The 17618-nt window shown below is 42.7% G+C and overlaps 3 protein-coding genes across 3 annotated transcripts; 2 read left to right on the top strand and 1 right to left on the bottom strand.

The window, feature by feature from the left end:
• Positions 1-208: 208 nt before the first annotated feature.
• On the bottom strand, positions 209-6606 carry LOC102082348 (mixed lineage kinase domain-like protein). Its single transcript, XM_019360932.2, has 11 exons — positions 6469-6606; positions 4004-4436; positions 3756-3833; positions 3438-3615; positions 3172-3272; positions 2513-2648; positions 1908-1992; positions 1686-1828; positions 1356-1405; positions 1119-1259; positions 209-1018 (listed from the first exon to the last, which is right to left on the bottom strand). Exons 2-11 carry the CDS (start codon positions 4428-4430, stop codon positions 963-965), a joined length of 1395 nt encoding a protein of 464 aa, XP_019216477.1. The 5' UTR covers positions 4431-4436; positions 6469-6606; the 3' UTR covers positions 209-962.
• A 165-nt stretch (positions 6607-6771) lies between these two features.
• On the top strand, positions 6772-8639 carry LOC109202786 (piggyBac transposable element-derived protein 2-like). Its single transcript, XM_019360933.2, has 2 exons — positions 6772-6911; positions 7329-8639. The coding sequence occupies exons 1-2, from the start codon at positions 6801-6803 to the stop codon at positions 7941-7943; spliced, it is 726 nt and encodes a 241-aa protein (XP_019216478.1). The 5' UTR covers positions 6772-6800; the 3' UTR covers positions 7944-8639.
• Positions 8640-10052: 1413 nt separating this feature from the next.
• On the top strand, positions 10053-17073 carry LOC100694305 (mixed lineage kinase domain-like protein). The gene is made up of 11 exons (XM_019360931.2): positions 10053-10210; positions 11682-12114; positions 12285-12362; positions 12503-12680; positions 12846-12946; positions 15111-15246; positions 15767-15851; positions 15931-16073; positions 16354-16403; positions 16500-16640; positions 16741-17073. Exons 2-11 carry the CDS (start codon positions 11688-11690, stop codon positions 16794-16796), a joined length of 1395 nt encoding a protein of 464 aa, XP_019216476.1. The 5' UTR covers positions 10053-10210; positions 11682-11687; the 3' UTR covers positions 16797-17073.
• Positions 17074-17618: the final 545 nt, after the last annotated feature.

Here is a 17618-nt window from a genome sequence, read left to right as displayed (position 1 = left end):
AACAAGTGAGATAATCCATCCACAATACGAGGTTAGTCATTCATATACTGCTGCATGGGCTGTGCTGTAGTTACATCGTAAGGTTTTAAAAACTGAGCTTAAATAAATGATTAGCTGTAATAAAAGCCGAGGGAGGTCAACAGTGATCACTGACTGTTTTAGGAGCTTTTTGAGATTAAATAGAAGAAAATACAAAACATTAAACATGTTAACAACACAAAAGCCATATTAAACGTAGACTACTTTAGGCCCGGAAGTAGGATTCGTCACGTCATCACTGAACAACCGGATTGATCCTTAGGCAGTGGTGACAACTGTTGAACCCCGATCTTTTTTTCCCCATGACAGAACAGAGAAAACCGACTCATAGTGTGTTAAAACAGATATATTTCTTTTTATTCAATCATCTTCCGGAAGAGAGAGACCCCTGCACAGCTCAAACGCCAGTTGCAAGATCTCTAACATTAGAATCATAAGCTGTGTCTCATATAGGTGTTATTTTGGTACTTTACACGTCACACAGTTTCAAACATTGCTTATATGGAAAGTTTTTCTGTGTCTTATCTATTAATAGGCCTGTGCACTAAAACTTCCTGTTTTTCAGTCTGGCTGAGCACTTAGTTTGTGAGTCAAAAGTGGCCTTACTCTACAAGCCTTCATTATTAAAGTACATAAAACAATATAATAGGAAAATAAGGATACTAAGGATATTGATTTCATGACACAACCCTCTGAAGGGCCTTCTTTTCTGCTGTGGTGCAGCTGGAGATGTGATGTAGACGCAGCAGCGCCCTCTTTGTCACCTCTGTAGTGTTGGCACGCCGGATAAAGAACAGAATATGTAGAAAATATAATAATGAAAAAAAAACTAAAATATTAACGCACTGGGTCAACGCCCACGGATCATGACAGTTATCTTCGAGTTTTATTCGAGTTGTGTTTCCTTCTCAGGATGATTCTAATCAGTCTTGTTGTTCCTCCATTTGTGTCACCACACTGCGCAGTTTATCCAGCAGCACTGCACAGGAGAAAATATCAAAACTGTAATAATGAACAGAAACTTCAGTCTCACCGTGACAGTAAACACATGTAATCAGTCACAGAGTAACTGAACTCACCTCCAGCTGATGGCCTCTGGAAGCCGTCGTAGGCCCGGCACTCGTTGATCAGCTGTCCCAGTTCTGCAGGACAGTCATCAGGAAGCTGCTCTCGATACTTCTCTTTATACACCTTCTGATAAATTTCTTCATCTGAAAAACCTACGAGACATTTGAAGACACGTCAGGAGGAGAAGTCGATGGAGAGGACTCCAAATCTTAATTTAAATCTTCAGTGAGTGTAGTTTAGATACAAACCTTCAAAAGGATTCTTACAGGTTACAATTTCCCACAGGATGATTCCAAAACTGAAACAAGTTCAAAAGGAAATGTTATCATTTTACAAACCACAGCAGGTTTGAAATTAGTGACTGAGACCATGAGCTCATCAGTAAAGTGTTCTGAGATCAGCCAGGAGCTGTTTTCACATAAACCCCCAACCAGAGGAGTCTCGCTCTGATGGCACATGTAAGTCGCTTCTACATCCGCTTCACTTTTCAGACCCACAAGCTACGTCCATCTTTTAGAAAGCTTATGAATGAGGGCCTTTGAGCACACCTCTGTGGAACGACAGCCGTGGGGTCTCACCTGTACATCTCCCACTCTTTGCAGTAGCTGAAGCTGGCGTTGTGGAGCTTCTCGGGACAGTAGTAGCACAGCGACCTCATGGCTCTGTCCTCCGTCTGCCTTTTCAGAGACGTCTCTGTTTTCGACAGCCTGAAACCTCCCAGCTGGAAACAACAACCAAACGGTCATATGAAGCAAATATGTTCAGCCGCAAGAAATCCCAGCATGCATTGCCTTCAGTACCTTGACGGTGTAGCCTTTAGTCACCAGGAACTTGCTGCTGTTGATGGACCCGTGAACCTTCCATTTTTCTTCTGTGTTGTGCAGTCTAAGATACGACAGGTAAACTCACGAACATGAATCTATGAACGACACGGTCACTGTGAAGCTGCTCAACTCTAAAGAAGATGCAATGATTTGCAGATCTCATAAACTCAGACTTTACTCACAGTAGAACTCAGAAAACATTTCAAAGGTTTCAGCTGAGAAACTTTTAAACTACCTTTCAGCACTGATGGAGCCTCTCCAGATGTGCCAGCTGCCAGTTTCCTTGATACAATCCCCAACCCATCAGAGACGCAGGCTTTGAACGAAGCACTGATAATGAGCGGGCTCGTCCCTCGCCTCTTCATTAACCTGATTAGGTGCAAATTGTTCCTCCATCTTTTCCTCGTAGCACCACTTACTCTTCCAGCCTCCAACTTTTTCTATGTGCTATTGTAAATAAAATAACTCTGACCCTGATGAGATCTGCAGATCATTGCATTCTGTCTTCATTTACATTTTACACAGGGTCCCAACTTGTTTGGAGTTTAGGTTGGAATCTGTAATAAAGCAGACACACTGACCGATAGAGTCCTCGTGCTGCATCCAAACACATGTGAGCTTTCCTGATCCAGGTCAGAGTGTAGTCAGAATCCAGAACCTGGCGAAGACTTCCTTTCTCACAGTACTCCATGATGATGAAGAACTGAGGGTGGGGTCCTACAGGCAGGCACAAGGACAAGTTATTACAGGTTTGTCACTGAGTGTATTTATCTGTGATGTTTTCACGTATTTATATCTGGGGATAGCGTGTAACAGACACTCTGGTCCACCGTGAGGATCCCCCCCCGACGTGGACACACATGCTTCAGTTGCAGTACCAGCAGGGGGAGATAATATATTTAAAGCCAAGAAATCACTGGTGACCAAGCAAGCTATGAAGTCCATTCCTTCTGTGCCAGGTACGACTGAGCCAGGTGGCTGATATGTATTTACTTGTAAATGTGTTAGTATTGTCTGTTAGTTCCTGTTTTAATTTTAGGGTTTGCCCCTCGTGTGGATTTCTGTTTTCATCTGTCCTTTTTACTTTTTTGAACCCTCCTTATCTACGTGTAAAGTGATGAACTTGATGACGCTCCCGTTTTAATGCGCTGCAGTTCTTTTTTCAGGTTTGGCTCAAATACAAGTGCTCGTTCAAAAAAATATGCACCTCTGTGTTATTCACACGCTTCGGTCCGCTCACCGTTCTCATCCTGGATGCAGATTCCAAACATTCGCAGGATGTTGGTTGACTCAAACTGCTTCATGGTGTCGACTTCCTTGTTGAAAATAGACTTCACGTCTCTGGATGTGGAGAAAATGTTTGATGGCAGTGAATACAGCAGGACACAGAGAGCACTGGGAGCCTGAGCTGGAACAGCATATATGTGAGTGTGTGTGTTATTTTCTAATGGGAAGGACTATTTTCCTGTGTTTCATCCCAGTATGGAGCTGAACTGTGGTACAGACCGTGCACTGGTGTTCATGGGGTTGATGTATCTCTTGATGGCCACTGGGAATCCCTGATATTCTCCTTTGTAGAGCTCGGAGCTCGCTGTTGTCCTGAAGGGCTTTTTGGGATGTTCATACTTCAGTTCATCTGGTTTAATCTGTCGCACAGCCACGCTGCTGAAACTGGGCTTATTCACTGTGAACAAAAAAGATAAAGACTCCAATTATAAATCCCACTTTCTGAAAATAAGATGTGTGGTTTGTCAGTAAGTCACCATTCACAGACTTGTTTATGACACGACTCTCCGCAGGGCCGCTCAGCGATGTCGTACTCACACATCTGCACCACTTTGTCCAGCTGACTCAGTATGGTGTTGGTTTTCTCCTGCTGCTCTTTCATGTAGTCCATTAGCACTGATGAACAAAGAGAAACACAAACTCTGAGTCTGCTCCAAACGCTTCAACGGGATTTATTATAAGTGTGGAAACACTGAGAGGAACAAAATCAGCTTTGGTGAACAAGGATGAAAACACTAAAGAGCTCTGCTTGAACGTCTCTAAAGACAAATTCAGTTTCTCCTCACATTTGGTCATCTCCGTGTCGTCCTCCTTCCCGTCCATTTCGTCTTCTTTCTCTCTCTGTTTAAACACCTCGTACAGCATCTCCCTCTGCTCTGATTGCAGAGCTACACACAGGACCTGGTAGGCATCATTGAGCCGCTCGCTCACCGTATCAAACTCGTCTCCGTGGCTGCCCGATTTCAGGATGCGCTCCACCAAGTTGGCTGCAGTGTACTTTTCAATTAGCTTCTGTGCTGAATCCAGAGTTAGGATCAGCTCCCCGAGGGCTTTCTCTACCTGTGGAGAGAACTCTGTGATGGACTTCACCACATCCTCGAAGGCTTTGACTCGGACCGAAATCCGCTGACAGCGCTTTTTGTTGGCCTTCACCTTTTTAGCCAGTTTGTAGATGTTTGTGGCAGCAGAAAAGAAGGGCTTTACCGTTTCCATGATGAGCTGAAGAGACAGAGAGGACAGTTTATACCAGGAAATGCAACAAATCAAAACACATCCATCAATGCTTCCCCCCTCAGGAGGGGTCCTACTGAACTCAACTGGCTTCTTTTACTGTGAAAGAGTTGTGTCTCTACTCTGAGCTGCTCCCAAATGACAGAGCTCCTCACCCACTTAGTCCTGCAGACCCCTCACCAACCCATCACTCAGTCTCCTGCTCCACTCTCCCCTCACTTGTGAATAGGAGAGATACTTTTGAGTCAAACTCCAACGTAGCTGAAACCCTGGGATCAAAGCCAGCAACTATGACGATATTACATGGTGTGTAACAAAGTAGGTTTTTAGTCTTTCCTCTCACGTCTCAGTAAGATACTCAGTTTGTTCCTCCTTCATCTTTGGCATCACACCTTCATGTCTTTGCAGCTACCTCTCAAAGACAAATCAAGACCTTAGATTACACTCCAGTGTTGATCCACACACAAAAATCACACAGATTTGCCTCTTGTGGACTCGCTACATCATGAATTTACCTGTAAATTTATAGGCTACTGCAGAAATATCATTATATCCCAGGTTTCTGTGGCCTGTAAGCCTGGGTATTTTTTACCTTTTTAAAATGTAATTATTTTTGTGATAAAATAAGCATTTTATAGTCTAAAAAACTAATAACAGGGACATATTAAGGTTTATAAGAGTGTGGAGAGGGTTTTTATGGCTTACAAATAATAAAATAAACATATGGTTTCTACTCGATGGATTTTCACCTATGGCGGGGTCCCAGAGGTTTTATGCGTAATGTGTTTACTTGATAAATAGAGTTTAGTGAACAGGATTTACAAAGGGGTTATAAAGAAATGACCTTTTTTACAATGACTGCGTTATTTCACCTACATTATAACCACCCTGGTTCTTTTTGGCAGATTAAAATATCTTTACAGAACTATTGTTAGACTTGCTGCAGTTTCTGTGGCCCTCTTGGCCAGGTCTCTCTTAAGAAAGACATTTTTAATGTCAGTGAGACTTTACAGACTTTAACTGGATAAATAAACACATTTAAAGGTTACTTTGCCAAACACTGATTGCAGCGTCTGCCTTGTTGTGACAGGAATAATGTTTGGAGCTCAGATGAACTGATATCATTCATGAGGGATACATTCAGAGCTCAACTGGTAATGTGGCATACCGGGCACCTAACAGCATCCCATTGGTTCATTTTCATTACTGACACTGGATTGCCCAATGAAATCTCTTAATGTGACAGACCCCGCCCCTACCTTCGCTGTGTACTCACTCGCAAAGGAAGTGGCGAAAAGATGGAGCTGGTAATTTGAGAGAAAACAATAGAAACTAAAAATAGATGCTGAGAATGTTTGGAATGAACGACAGGTTAGCGGCCGTTAGCTGCTGCACCGCGATCAGCAGTAAAAGCAACAACCAGTAACAGCTGGTAACAGCAGGCTGTACCTGCAGCTGTGGAGAGGTGAGGAAGAGACAAGGAAGGTGAAATTAACGTGGTGAGGAAACAGACGCAGGGACATGATTAGGAAAGGAGAGATTCAAGGATTGAGGTAAAATGAATGGCAGCTTTGACCCAACAACATCTGTACCAACCTGCTCAAACCTGCCGCAGCATCTGTGAGCAAACAGAGTGAAGTGTATAAAACAGAGTCAGGAGTCAAACCCTCAACTTTCAGCTCCACAGGCGAGCAGCGTTAAAACGTCAGCATCCAGCTGCTGGTTTGTTACGTCACCATGTGCCACCTGGAGCAAAAACACCAGCGCGGATTTTTTTTGTCCCAGTTCAGCTCTGAATGCATCGCATATTATAGGCCAACAAGCTATTTTCTGCGGTTTAAATACGGACAAATGCTTTTTCACCAAACACGTGTTTTCTCGCTTTGTGGTAAATCTTTCCTCTGTTTCACTGAGAGATGCTGAAACAAACAAACAACAAAAGAGTAACTCCGCCATAATCCGGGGAGTACTGTTCAAAAATAGACCAGCAAAGAGCAGAAAATGCAGAAAGACTGTTTACCTCTGAGATAAAGTTGCTCTTCTTCACAGGAGTGTGCTGTCAGAGCACCACAAGAAAATGAAAGTAGCTCCTGCTTCCTGTTTATGTCTCCCAGCTAAGCGACCCTGCGCTCTGTTTAACACGCCTGCATGAGTCACTATGTCCCAGAAGCAGCACACTGCACAGCCACACCCGAGCCACACACTTAAACCCTTTGACTGCCTGCTCAACCATTTGGTTTAGCATATTTTGAGAGACTATATATAATGAACTGGAGTACTTAGCTTAACTCAACCTTATTGAGCCATCTCTACCACTTGGTTGAGTTATGTTATCCTAAAAAAAAACACTAGATGGCACTGTGTCAGGATATGGCAGGCCTCATCTGCCACCCTCCAACCAGGAAATCAGAAAGCAAAAAATCACTCTGGACACATGGACTGTTTTGGCTAAAAATTTTAAAGGTAAGTACATTTTTCTGCAGTATAAACATGTCAGAGTCTTTACTGAACATGATTATGTCATTTGATACCAGAAAATAGCTGTAATAAATCCATAATATTTTTTTAAAAACATGCTCAACCAAACGGTTGATTTGTCAATTGATGGTAAGAGTAGCAAAACTTAGCTAATGTTTAGAACTGTTGTTTTAACATATGAAATTGACTATTTACTATTGAATATAAATAATTTAATGATCTATACATGTAAATATGACATGTTTAAATTTTTCCATGACAAATACTGTATGTTACAAAATGTTCTAATGTTTAAAGATTTACTCACTTTCTGTGATTATTTTTTAAAGTACAGTTTTAAATGACACATGGAAATCAAACCAACTATATTTCTACAATTGTATTTTTTTTAATGTTTATTAGATGGATTGCAAATCCTTTTATGGAGCAAGACAACGCACCTACCTGGTCCAGCACCTAGACACCTCATTGGGTGTCAAGTGCATTGGCACTGTTCGACCAAATCGCACAGGTGGAGCCACTTTGATGACAGACAAAGAGCTGATGAAGAGAGGGCGTGGAGCTTTTGACTACAGGTCTGCTGAAGGTGTGATCGCAGTTAAATGGTTTGACAACAAATGTGTGAACCTGCTAAGTAATGCTTCTGGGATCATGCCACTTTCAACTGTCAAACGCTGGAGCAAAGAGTCCAAGGCGAAAGTTATGATCCCATGCCCATCACTCATCCCTGCATACAATGAGCATATGGGAGGGATAGATCTCTCTGACATGCTGGTACACCTGTACAAGACCCCAGCCAAGTCTACAAGATGGTACCTGCCACTCTTTGGTTACATGCTTGATCTGTCCATTGCAAATTCCTGGCTGGTCTACAAGAGGGAATGTGGACAACTAAACCAGAAACCAATCACACTCAAAAGATTCCGCCTGGCAGTTGCGCATAGCTTGAAACAAGTCAACAAGCCAGCATCCAAAGTTGGCCGACCATCATCCAGCTCTCCACCACCACCAAAGTAACGATACACCCCAAGACCCTCACAACCACAGCCAGATGTGCGATATGACTGCTTTGGGCATTGGCCACTTCACTGTGACAAGCGAGGCCGATGCAATTACTGTCCAAAGGGCGTCTCAAGATGGAAATGCCAAAAATGCAATGTTTTCTTGTGCTTGAATGCCAGTCAGGAATGCTTTGCAGTGTACCACCAGAAGATCTAATCATCAAGGGGTATTGGTGAAGTTGCATGAACGGCAAAAGAAAAGAGCCAGAACTGTTTCAGTGTGTTCTCAAATTTTTCAGTGCAAAATGGCAATGGTATATAATATACCACCAGAATTTTCTGGAAAATAAAATAAAAAATGTTAGTGCTGTTCCAACACTACAGTGAAAAGTTTATGTTAACAACAGGTCAAAAGTGAATTTGTATGTTTATGAATTTTCGGTAATTGCAGATCAAGTTTTTGATCAAATTTACAATATTTTTGTGTTTTATACATTTTGTGGTTTGTTATTATAACGCCCACTGTTGAAATGGAATCCAACAATGTTTGATGTTTTACTACCACAATAAAGTGGGTCAAACACAAAATTGGGTAGTTATTGTTTTGCAAAATGAGTATAACCTTTACTTTTTTCTACTAGTTATGTCTGTAGAACTTTATGTAGTTGTACCATAGAGAGACATCTCAACTGTTTGGTAGAGGGTAATATTTAAAAAACTATAAGGTGTGTATAAATTTTTTTTTTTTGATTGTGATCATTATTGACCTAAAGGAAAAGAAAATATGGACAAATAATTTTTTCATTGTATTTTTCTTGGTGAGGCAGTCAAAGGGTTAAAAGTCTTCATGAAAAGACACCAGAGGGATTTCTATTTTTACTATTAAACAAAATGACCTTACCAGACAAAAAGCTTTTTAATTTCATGCAAACCTCTAGCCTGCCCCGAGGAGTCACTTGAGTTAAGTAGAGGATACTCAGGGCTGCCTGCTGGCTTTCCTGAGCCTCCCTGAGCAAACTGAAAGGCTGAGTAATAACTGTATTAAGTAGAAGAATCCTGCATGGGGGCAAGTTGGAAATTCTTTGTGATAATACGGTAATAAGTGTGATAAATCACCATGTCCTCAGTCCAGTCAGGAGGAACGTCTGTTTCTTCTATGAAGTTCATAGAAGAAACAGACGTTCCTTCACAAATAGTGACGTAGTTGCTGCAGTACAGCAACTGAGCTGCTAAATGATGCACAACACATAGATAAGCTGCGCTCGTCGGAGCAGACTGACTCACATTTAATGCAGCGTGTTTGTCTGCATTTGTAAATTAGATGGCAATGATTTGCAAATGTTCACCAATCAGTGCTGCTCACACTGAGATCCTCTGGAATGTGTCTACAGTCCGTCTCTGTGCAAACACTTTGTGACCAAAAATGGTTTTTCATTTTGGGCAATCAGCTGATCGCTGCAGCAAGTTATGCAAAAAATAAAAAAATAAACAATAAGTCTATCATATGCACACAGCTTATGGCTGTCATGCTGGAAAACGGCGTCCTGACTCTGAATGTGACCATAAATTATAAAATGAGCATTGTTTTTTGTTTGTTTGTTTGTTTTTTGGTTTTTTTTACAGCAACTCATCAGTAAAGTTTTCACTGAGGTCATAAATACAGTACGGAGCGAGTTCATTTTCTCATAGACGTCTTTGTTATTAGAAAGAATTAAGGCCTTTCTGCATCTGCCTCACTTCTTTTATATACAGTCTATACTTGGAGTAGACAAGTTTTTTAGAAGTAAAATACTGTTTCCTTGCAAAATACTACACATAGATACTCTACATGTGTATATATGAATGCATGTGGAAGTGTAGTGCACTCCTGCATTGTTGCGTCTGCTCGTTGCAGATTCTGATTTGGTTAAGAAATGTTTCAGTGAAAGTGAATCTACTCGTTCACACTGAAAGATGGGGAAGACGCTTGCTTTTGTTTGGTTTCTGTTTTGGCAGAACTGTTTGAATTCAGCCACACTGAAGGTCTAATAAATGAGTCAAAAACTTCCCTCCTGTGTCATGCACACACTTCCATGATGGAAAACTGAGGAAGTGTGTGGATAAAGTGCAGTTATGCACGGTTTCTGCTTCCTGGATAAAACTGACTGTTGGAGGCATGGCTTTTAACTGACAGACAGGAACAGGAAGCAAGGAGGCAGAGCAGCAGGCTGAAGAGGCGCTTTATGTTTTGCGGTGCTCCAACAGCAGACTACCGTGTGAAGAAGAGCAGACTTTCCCTCACAGGTAAACTGTATTTCTGCTGTTTCTCCTCTTTGCTCACAGCTGGTCTTTTTTATTTGATGATTCAGACACTCGTTTGAAAATTCACCTAAAACGTTTCCTGATTTCCTGAGCTTGGTGATTTTTTGTGTATGGATCACCTGTGGAGGTTTGTCTGAGGTTTTGTTTTGTGTTTGAGAGGTAGCTGCAGAGGATACACCCATGAGTGGTTATGATGCTGAGACTTTAATTTCAGACTTTTCTTTTGAGAGGAAAGGTGTCAGGTTAGATGGTGGATGAGGACCCCAAATGCAGACTGATGGGCGAGCAGGCTTCAACTGAAAATGGCTTTTTATTCTAGGCGAGGTAATCACTGAAGCTGAGGCAGACACATAACAAAGGCTGGGATAACGCTGGCAACAGGGTAGCTACAGAGAAATGTGCTATTAACACACACAAGGTAACTAGGGAGAAAGGGAACATCAGGGAACAAGACTAGGGAAAGTAAAACTGAACACTAAACATATGAGATAGAGATTACCAAAATAAAACAGATGGAGCGTTGTCAGTGCACGGGGAGGCAGGGTAAACATAAAGAAAGAACCGATAAACAGAACTTAGAAATCCAAAAACCCACAGAGCACGGCAGGAGGTATAAACTACTGCTTTCTACATCATGTGAACATTGTCATGGTCCCTGGTTTTGAGCTACTTTGGACTTTGATTTGAAAAATCTTCTGGTTTGTGTCATTTCTTGGTGGGTCTTTTTGAGGCTGACGCCTCCCTTTGTGTTTCCTTGTATTGTGCATGTTGGAAATTGTGTTTCATTCATATCCTGTTTCATAGTTTAGCTTGCAGACTGTCTTCCTGTTGAGAAACTCTGGCTGACTTTATCAACTTTGGTATATTTGACAAACAAGCTGAAGCCGGTGTCCCAGGGAATAAGAAGAGAGCCACGAGTGTTCATCACAACTTAAAACTAAATGTGGAGAATCGCCTGTTAAACACTGACTGATTAAAAACTGTTAGTGCTGAACAAAATGAGGTTTAAAAAGGTTTTTGCTATTAGTATTTTCTATGCATACACAGAGTTAAACAGAAGACATATTTTTCCTCTTTAGTCTCGCTGATGAGTGTTTTTCTTACATCTGCACAGCTGTTTAGTCCCATTTCTTTGAGTTCTCTTTAAATTAAAAACCCCAACAATTATATGACCCCCTATGAGCAAGCATTTAGCAACAGCAGGAAGGAAAAACTCCCTTTTAACAGGAAGAAACCTCCGGCAGAACCAGGCTGTGGGAGGGGCGGGGCCATCTGCTGCGACCGGTTGGGGGAGAAACGGGACAAAAAACTCACTTTCCTTGATGGACATTACCCTGATTTCTTCCGTTGCTTTTAACGATTTAACTTCACCAAACATTCAAGTGATCACTTCCTAGGTGAGGGAGGGATGTGTTGCATTTCCTGGTATAAACTGTCCTCTCTGTCTCTTCAGCTCATCATGGACATTTTAGAGCCCATCTGGTCCGCCTTCTCAGGGATTTACACCCTGGCTGAAAACGTGAAGGCCAACAAAAAGCGCTGCCAGCGGATTTCAGTCCGAGTCAAAGCCTTCGAGGATGTGGTGAAGTCCATCACAGAGTTCTCTCCACAGGTAGAGAAAGCCCTCGGGGAGCTGATCCTAACTCTGGATTCAGCACAGAAGCTAATTGAAAAATACACTGCAGCCAACTTGGTGGAGCGCATCCTGAAATCGGGCAGCCACGGAGACGAGTTTGATACGGTGAGCGAGCGGCTCAATGATGCCTACCAGGTCCTGTGTGTAGCTCTGCAATCAGAGCAGAGGGAGATGCTGTACGAGGTGTTTAAACAGAGAGAGAAAGAAGACGAAATGGACGGGAAGGAGGACGACACGGAGATGACCAAATGTGAGGAGAAACTGAATTTGTCTTTAGAGACGTTCAAGCAGAGCTCTTTAGTGTTTTCATCCTTGTTCACCAAAGCTGATTTTGTTCCTCTCAGTGTTTCCACACTTATAATAAATCCCGTTGAAGCGTTTGGAGCAGACTCAGAGTTTGTGTTTCTCTTTGTTCATCAGTGCTAATGGACTACATGAAAGAGCAGCAGGAGAAAACCAACACCATACTGAGTCAGCTGGACAAAGTGGTGCAGATGTGTGAGTACGACATCGCTGAGCGGCCCTGCGGAGAGTCGTGTCATAAACAAGTCTGTGAATGGTGACTTACTGACAAACCACACATCTTATTTTCAGAAAGTGGGATTTATAATTGGAGTCTTTATCTTTTTTGTTCACAGTGAATAAGCCCAGTTTCAGCAGCGTGGCTGTGCGACAGATTAAACCAGATGAACTGAAGTATGAACATCCCAAAAAGCCCTTCAGGACAACAGCGAGCTCCGAGCTCTACAAAGGAGAATATCAGGGATTCCCAGTGGCCATCAAGAGATACATCAACCCCATGAACACCAGTGCACGGTCTGTACCACAGTTCAGCTCCATACTGGGATGAAACACAGGAAAATAGTCCTTCCCATTAGAAAATAACACACACACTCACATATATGCTGTTCCAGCTCAGGCTCCCAGTGCTCTCTGTGTCCTGCTGTATTCACTGCCATCAAACATTTTCTCCACATCCAGAGACGTGAAGTCTATTTTCAACAAGGAAGTCGACACCATGAAGCAGTTTGAGTCAACCAACATCCTGCGAATGTTTGGAATCTGCATCCAGGATGAGAACGGTGAGCGGACCGAAGCGTGTGAATAACACAGAGGTGCATATTTTTTTGAACGAGCACTTGTATTTGAGCCAAACCTGAAAAAAGAACTGCAGCGCATTAAAACGGGAGCGTCATCAAGTTCATCACTTTACACGTAGATAAGGAGGGTTCAAAAAAGTAAAAAGGACAGATGAAAACAGAAATCCACACGAGGGGCAAACCCTAAAATTAAAACAGGAACTAACAGACAATACTAACACATTTACAAGTAAATACATATCAGCCACCTGGCTCAGTCGTACCTGGCACAGAAGGAATGGACTTCATAGCTTGCTTGGTCACCAGTGATTTCTTGGCTTTAAATGCAGTGGCTTGCAAAAGTATTCGGCCCCCTTGAACTTTTCCACATTTTGTCACATTACAGCCACAAACATGAATCAATGTTATTGGAATTCCACATGAAAGACCAACACAAAGTGGTGCACACGTGAGAAGTGGAATGAAAATCATACATGATTCCAAACATTTTTTACAAATAAATAACTGCAAAGTGGGGTGTGCGTAATTATTCAGCCCCCTGAGTCAATACTTTGTAGAACCACCTTTTGCTGCGATTACAGCTGCCAGTCTTTTAGGGTATGTCTCTACCAGCTTTGCACATCTACAGACTGAAATCCTTGCCCATTCTTCTTTGCAAAACAGCTCCAGCTCAGTCAGATTAGATGGACAGCGTTTGTGAACAGCAGTTTTCAGATCTTGCCACAGATTCTCGATTGGATTTAGATCTGGACTTTGACTGGGCCATTCTAACACATGGATATGTTTTGTTTTAAACCATTCCATTGTTGCCCTGGCTTTATGTTTAGGGTCGTTGTCCTGCTGGAAGGTGAACCTCCGCCCCAGTCTCAAGTCTTTTGCAGACTCCAAGAGGTTTTCTTCCAAGATTGCCCTGTATTTGGCTCCATGCATCTTCCCATCAACTCTGACCAGCTTCCCTGTCCCTGCTGAAGAGAAGCACCCCCAGAGCATGATGCTGCCACCACCATATTTGACAGTGGCGATGGTGTGTTCAGAGTGATGTGCAGTGTTAGTTTTCCGCCACACATAGCGTTTTGCATTTTGGCCAAAAAGTTCAGTTTTGGTCTCATCTGACCAGAGCACCTTCTTCCACATGTTTGCTGTGTCCCCCACATGGCTTGTGGCAAACTGCAAACGGGACTTCTTATGGTTTTCTGTTAACAATGGCTTTCTTCTTGCCACTCTTCCATAAAGGCCAACTTTGTGCAGTGCGCGACTAATAGTTGTCCTATGGACAGATTCCCCCACCTGAGCTGTAGATCTCTGCAGCTCGTCCAGAGTCACCATGGGCCTCTTGGCTGCATTTCTGATCAGCGCTCTCCTTGTTCGGCCTGTGAGTTTAGGTGGACGGCCTTGTCTTGGTAGGTTTACAGTTGTGCCATACTCCTTCCATTTCTGAATGGTCTCTTGAACAGTGCTCCGTGGGATGTTCAAGGCTTGAGAAATCTTTTTGTAGCCCAAGCCAGCTATAATTTCTCAATAACTTCATCCCTGACCTGTCTGGTGTCTAAATCCAATCGAGAATCTGTGGCAAGATCTGAAAACTGCTGTTCACAAACGCTGTCCATCTAATCTGACTGAGCTGGAGCTGTTTTGCAAAGAAGAATGGGCAAGGATTTCAGTCTGTAGATGTGCAAAGCTGGTAGAGACATACCCTAAAAGACTGGCAGCTGTAACTGCAGCAAAAGGTGGTTCTACAAAGTATTGACTCAGGGGGCTGAATAATTACGCACACCCCACTTTGCAGTTATTTATTTGTAAAAAATGTTTGGAATCATGTATGATTTTCGATCCACTTCTCACCTGTACACCACTTTGTATTGGTCTTTCACCTGGAATTCCAATAACATTGATTCATGTTTGTGGTTGTAATGTGACAAAATGTGGAAAAGTTCAAGGTGGCCGAATACTTTTGCAAGTCACTGTATATTATCTCCCCCTGCTGGTACTGCAACTGAAGCATGTGTGTCCACGTCGGGGGGGGGATCCTCACGGTGGACCAGAGTGTCTGTTACACGCTATCCCCAGATATAAATACGTGAAAACATCACAGATAAATACACTCAGTGACAAACCTGTAATAACTTGTCCTTGTGCCTGCCTGTAGGACCCCACCCTCAGTTCTTCATCATCATGGAGTACTGTGAGAAAGGAAGTCTTCGCCAGGTTCTGGATTCTGACTACACTCTGACCTGGATCAGGAAAGCTCACATGTGTTTGGATGCAGCACGAGGACTCTATCGGTCAGTGTGTCTGCTTTATTACAGATTCCAACCTAAACTCCAAACAAGTTGGGACCCTGTGTAAAATGTAAATGAAGACAGAATGCAATGATCTGCAGATCTCATCAGGGTCAGAGTTATTTTATTTACAATAGCACATAGAAAAAGTTGGAGGCTGGAAGAGTAAGTGGTGCTACGAGGAAAAGATGGAGGAACAATTTGCACCTAATCGGGTTAATGAAGAGGCGAGGGACGAGCCCGCTCGTTATCAGTGCTTCGTTCAAAGCCTGCGTCTCTGATGGGTTGGGGATTGTATCAAGGAAACTGGCAGCTGGCACATCTGGAGAGGCTCCATCAGTGCTGAAAGGTAGTTTAAAAGTTTCTCAGCTGAAACCTTTGAAATGTTTTCTGAGTTCTACTGTGAGTAAAGTCTGAGTTTATGAGATCTGCAAATCATTGCATCTTCTTTAGAGTTGAGCAGCTTCACAGTGACCGTGTCGTTCATAGATTCATGTTCGTGAGTTTACCTGTCGTATCTTAGACTGCACAACACAGAAGAAAAATGGAAGGTTCACGGGTCCATCAACAGCAGCAAGTTCCTGGTGACTAAAGACTACACCGTCAAGGTACTGAAGGCAATGCATGCTGGGATTTCTTGCGGCTGAACATATTTGCTTCATATGACCGTTTGGTTGTTGTTTCCAGCTGGGAGGTTTCAGGCTGTCGAAAACAGAGACGTCTCTGAAAAGGCAGACGGAGGACAGAGCCATGAGGTCGCTGTGCTACTACTGTCCCGAGAAGCTCCACAACGCCAGCTTCAGCTACTGCAAAGAGTGGGAGATGTACAGGTGAGACCCCACGGCTGTCGTTCCACAGAGGTGTGCTCAAAGGCCCTCATTCATAAGCTTTCTAAAAGATGGACGTAGCTTGTGGGTCTGAAAAGTGAAGCGGATGTAGAAGCGACTTACATGTGCCATCAGAGCGAGACTCCTCTGGTTGGGGGTTTATGTGAAAACAGCTCCTGGCTGATCTCAGAACACTTTACTGATGAGCTCATGGTCTCAGTCACTAATTTCAAACCTGCTGTGGTTTGTAAAATGATAACATTTCCTTTTGAACTTGTTTCAGTTTTGGAATCATCCTGTGGGAAATTGTAACCTGTAAGAATCCTTTTGAAGGTTTGTATCTAAACTACACTCACTGAAGATTTAAACTAAGATTTGGAGTCCTCTCCATCGACTTCTCCTCCTGACGTGTCTTCAAATGTCTCGTAGGTTTTTCAGATGAAGAAATTTATCAGAAGGTGTATAAAGAGAAGTATCGAGAGCAGCTTCCTGATGACTGTCCTGCAGAACTGGGACAGCTGATCAACGAGTGCCGGGCCTACGACGGCTTCCAGAGGCCATCAGCTGGAGGTGAGTTCAGTTACTCTGTGACTGATTACATGTGTTTACTGTCACGGTGAGACTGAAGTTTCTGTTCATTATTACAGTTTTGATATTTTCTCCTGTGCAGTGCTGCTGGATAAACTGCGCAGTGTGGTGACACAAATGGAGGAACAACAAGACTGATTAGAATCATCCTGAGAAGGAAACACAACGTTTGGATTTTAACTTTTGTTAAACAAACATTAATCAATACCAAATTCAGGGATCAGAGGAAGTTAACAAAATCAGCACTTCCTGTATGAAAGAGTGCTGCCTCTAAGGCTCATCCTTCGCTCTTTGCTGTATGTGATCAACCCAAACAGCTGGAAGATTTAGCTTTGTTTGTTCTGCAGATGTCTCTGAATTTCCACTGTTTCAAAGATAAATGAGTGGAAGTCTGGATGCTTTACAGTCTTGGAAACATTTTGTTCTTTGTCTTAAAACACTCAAACCACCTTTTTCTGGCAGAATCTCACAAACACCTCAAAGATCCCACAAACAGCTGCCGTCACAGCATATGAAACAAGTCGGTCCAACCTCCTGTGGCAGTGTGAAGTCAGACTTAAACGTCGCCAGCTCTTCTCACAGCTGTCCTGAACACTGCAGCTCAGATTTCACGTGAAACCAAAGAATGAACTCCCCGCTCAAAGCTGTTCCCTTCATCGCTGTAACGACACCTGTTGAAACGACTTGCAGGAAAATGATTCGGTCCAAAGTGCCAAAAGCTGAACTTTGTTCCATTTGCTAAATGAAAAACACTGGCAGCAGCTGCCACCTTTCATTTAAAACGTGTGTGCCTTTTAAAATTCATTAATCAAACAATTCATCAGTCTCACATTAATCATCTCCAACTCTTTTTCTGCAGATTAAATCCATTCTGCTCATTTTCACCTTAAACATTTGAGGTCAACCATCCAAATCTGCTAGAGCAGCTCTGAATGACTCAAAATAATTAATTCATTATTA

The sequence above is a fragment of the Oreochromis niloticus genome, linkage group LG7 (assembly GCF_001858045.2).
Source record: "Oreochromis niloticus isolate F11D_XX linkage group LG7, O_niloticus_UMD_NMBU, whole genome shotgun sequence".
Classification (NCBI taxonomy): Eukaryota; Metazoa; Chordata; class Actinopteri; order Cichliformes; family Cichlidae; genus Oreochromis; species Oreochromis niloticus.
Note: the sequence above shows the minus strand (reverse complement) of the source record. Positions and strands in the feature narration are given on the sequence as shown.

What these genes read in the sequence shown, in the direction of transcription:
- LOC102082348 (XM_019360932.2), bottom strand. Translation starts at nt 4,430, where the DNA reads ATGGAAACGGTAAAGCCCTTCTTTTCTGCTGCCACAAACATCTACAAA. An exon ending in CGACACGGAGATGACCAAAT is followed by an intron (nt 3,834 to 4,003) that starts GTGAGGAGAAAC and finishes TTTGTTCATCAG; the next exon opens with TGCTAATGGACTACATGAAA. An exon ending in CTGTAAGAATCCTTTTGAAG is followed by an intron (nt 1,260 to 1,355) that starts GTTTGTATCTAA and finishes AATGTCTCGTAG; the next exon opens with GTTTTTCAGATGAAGAAATT.
- LOC100694305 (XM_019360931.2), top strand. Translation starts at nt 11,688, where the DNA reads ATGGACATTTTAGAGCCCATCTGGTCCGCCTTCTCAGGGATTTACACC. An exon ending in GGACAAAGTGGTGCAGATGT is followed by an intron (nt 12,363 to 12,502) that starts GTGAGTACGACA and finishes TTTTGTTCACAG; the next exon opens with TGAATAAGCCCAGTTTCAGC. An exon ending in AAAGAGTGGGAGATGTACAG is followed by an intron (nt 16,074 to 16,353) that starts GTGAGACCCCAC and finishes AACTTGTTTCAG; the next exon opens with TTTTGGAATCATCCTGTGGG.
- LOC109202786 (XM_019360933.2), top strand. Translation starts at nt 6,801, where the DNA reads ATGGCACTGTGTCAGGATATGGCAGGCCTCATCTGCCACCCTCCAACC. An exon ending in TTTGGCTAAAAATTTTAAAG is followed by an intron (nt 6,912 to 7,328) that starts GTAAGTACATTT and finishes AATGTTTATTAG; the next exon opens with ATGGATTGCAAATCCTTTTA.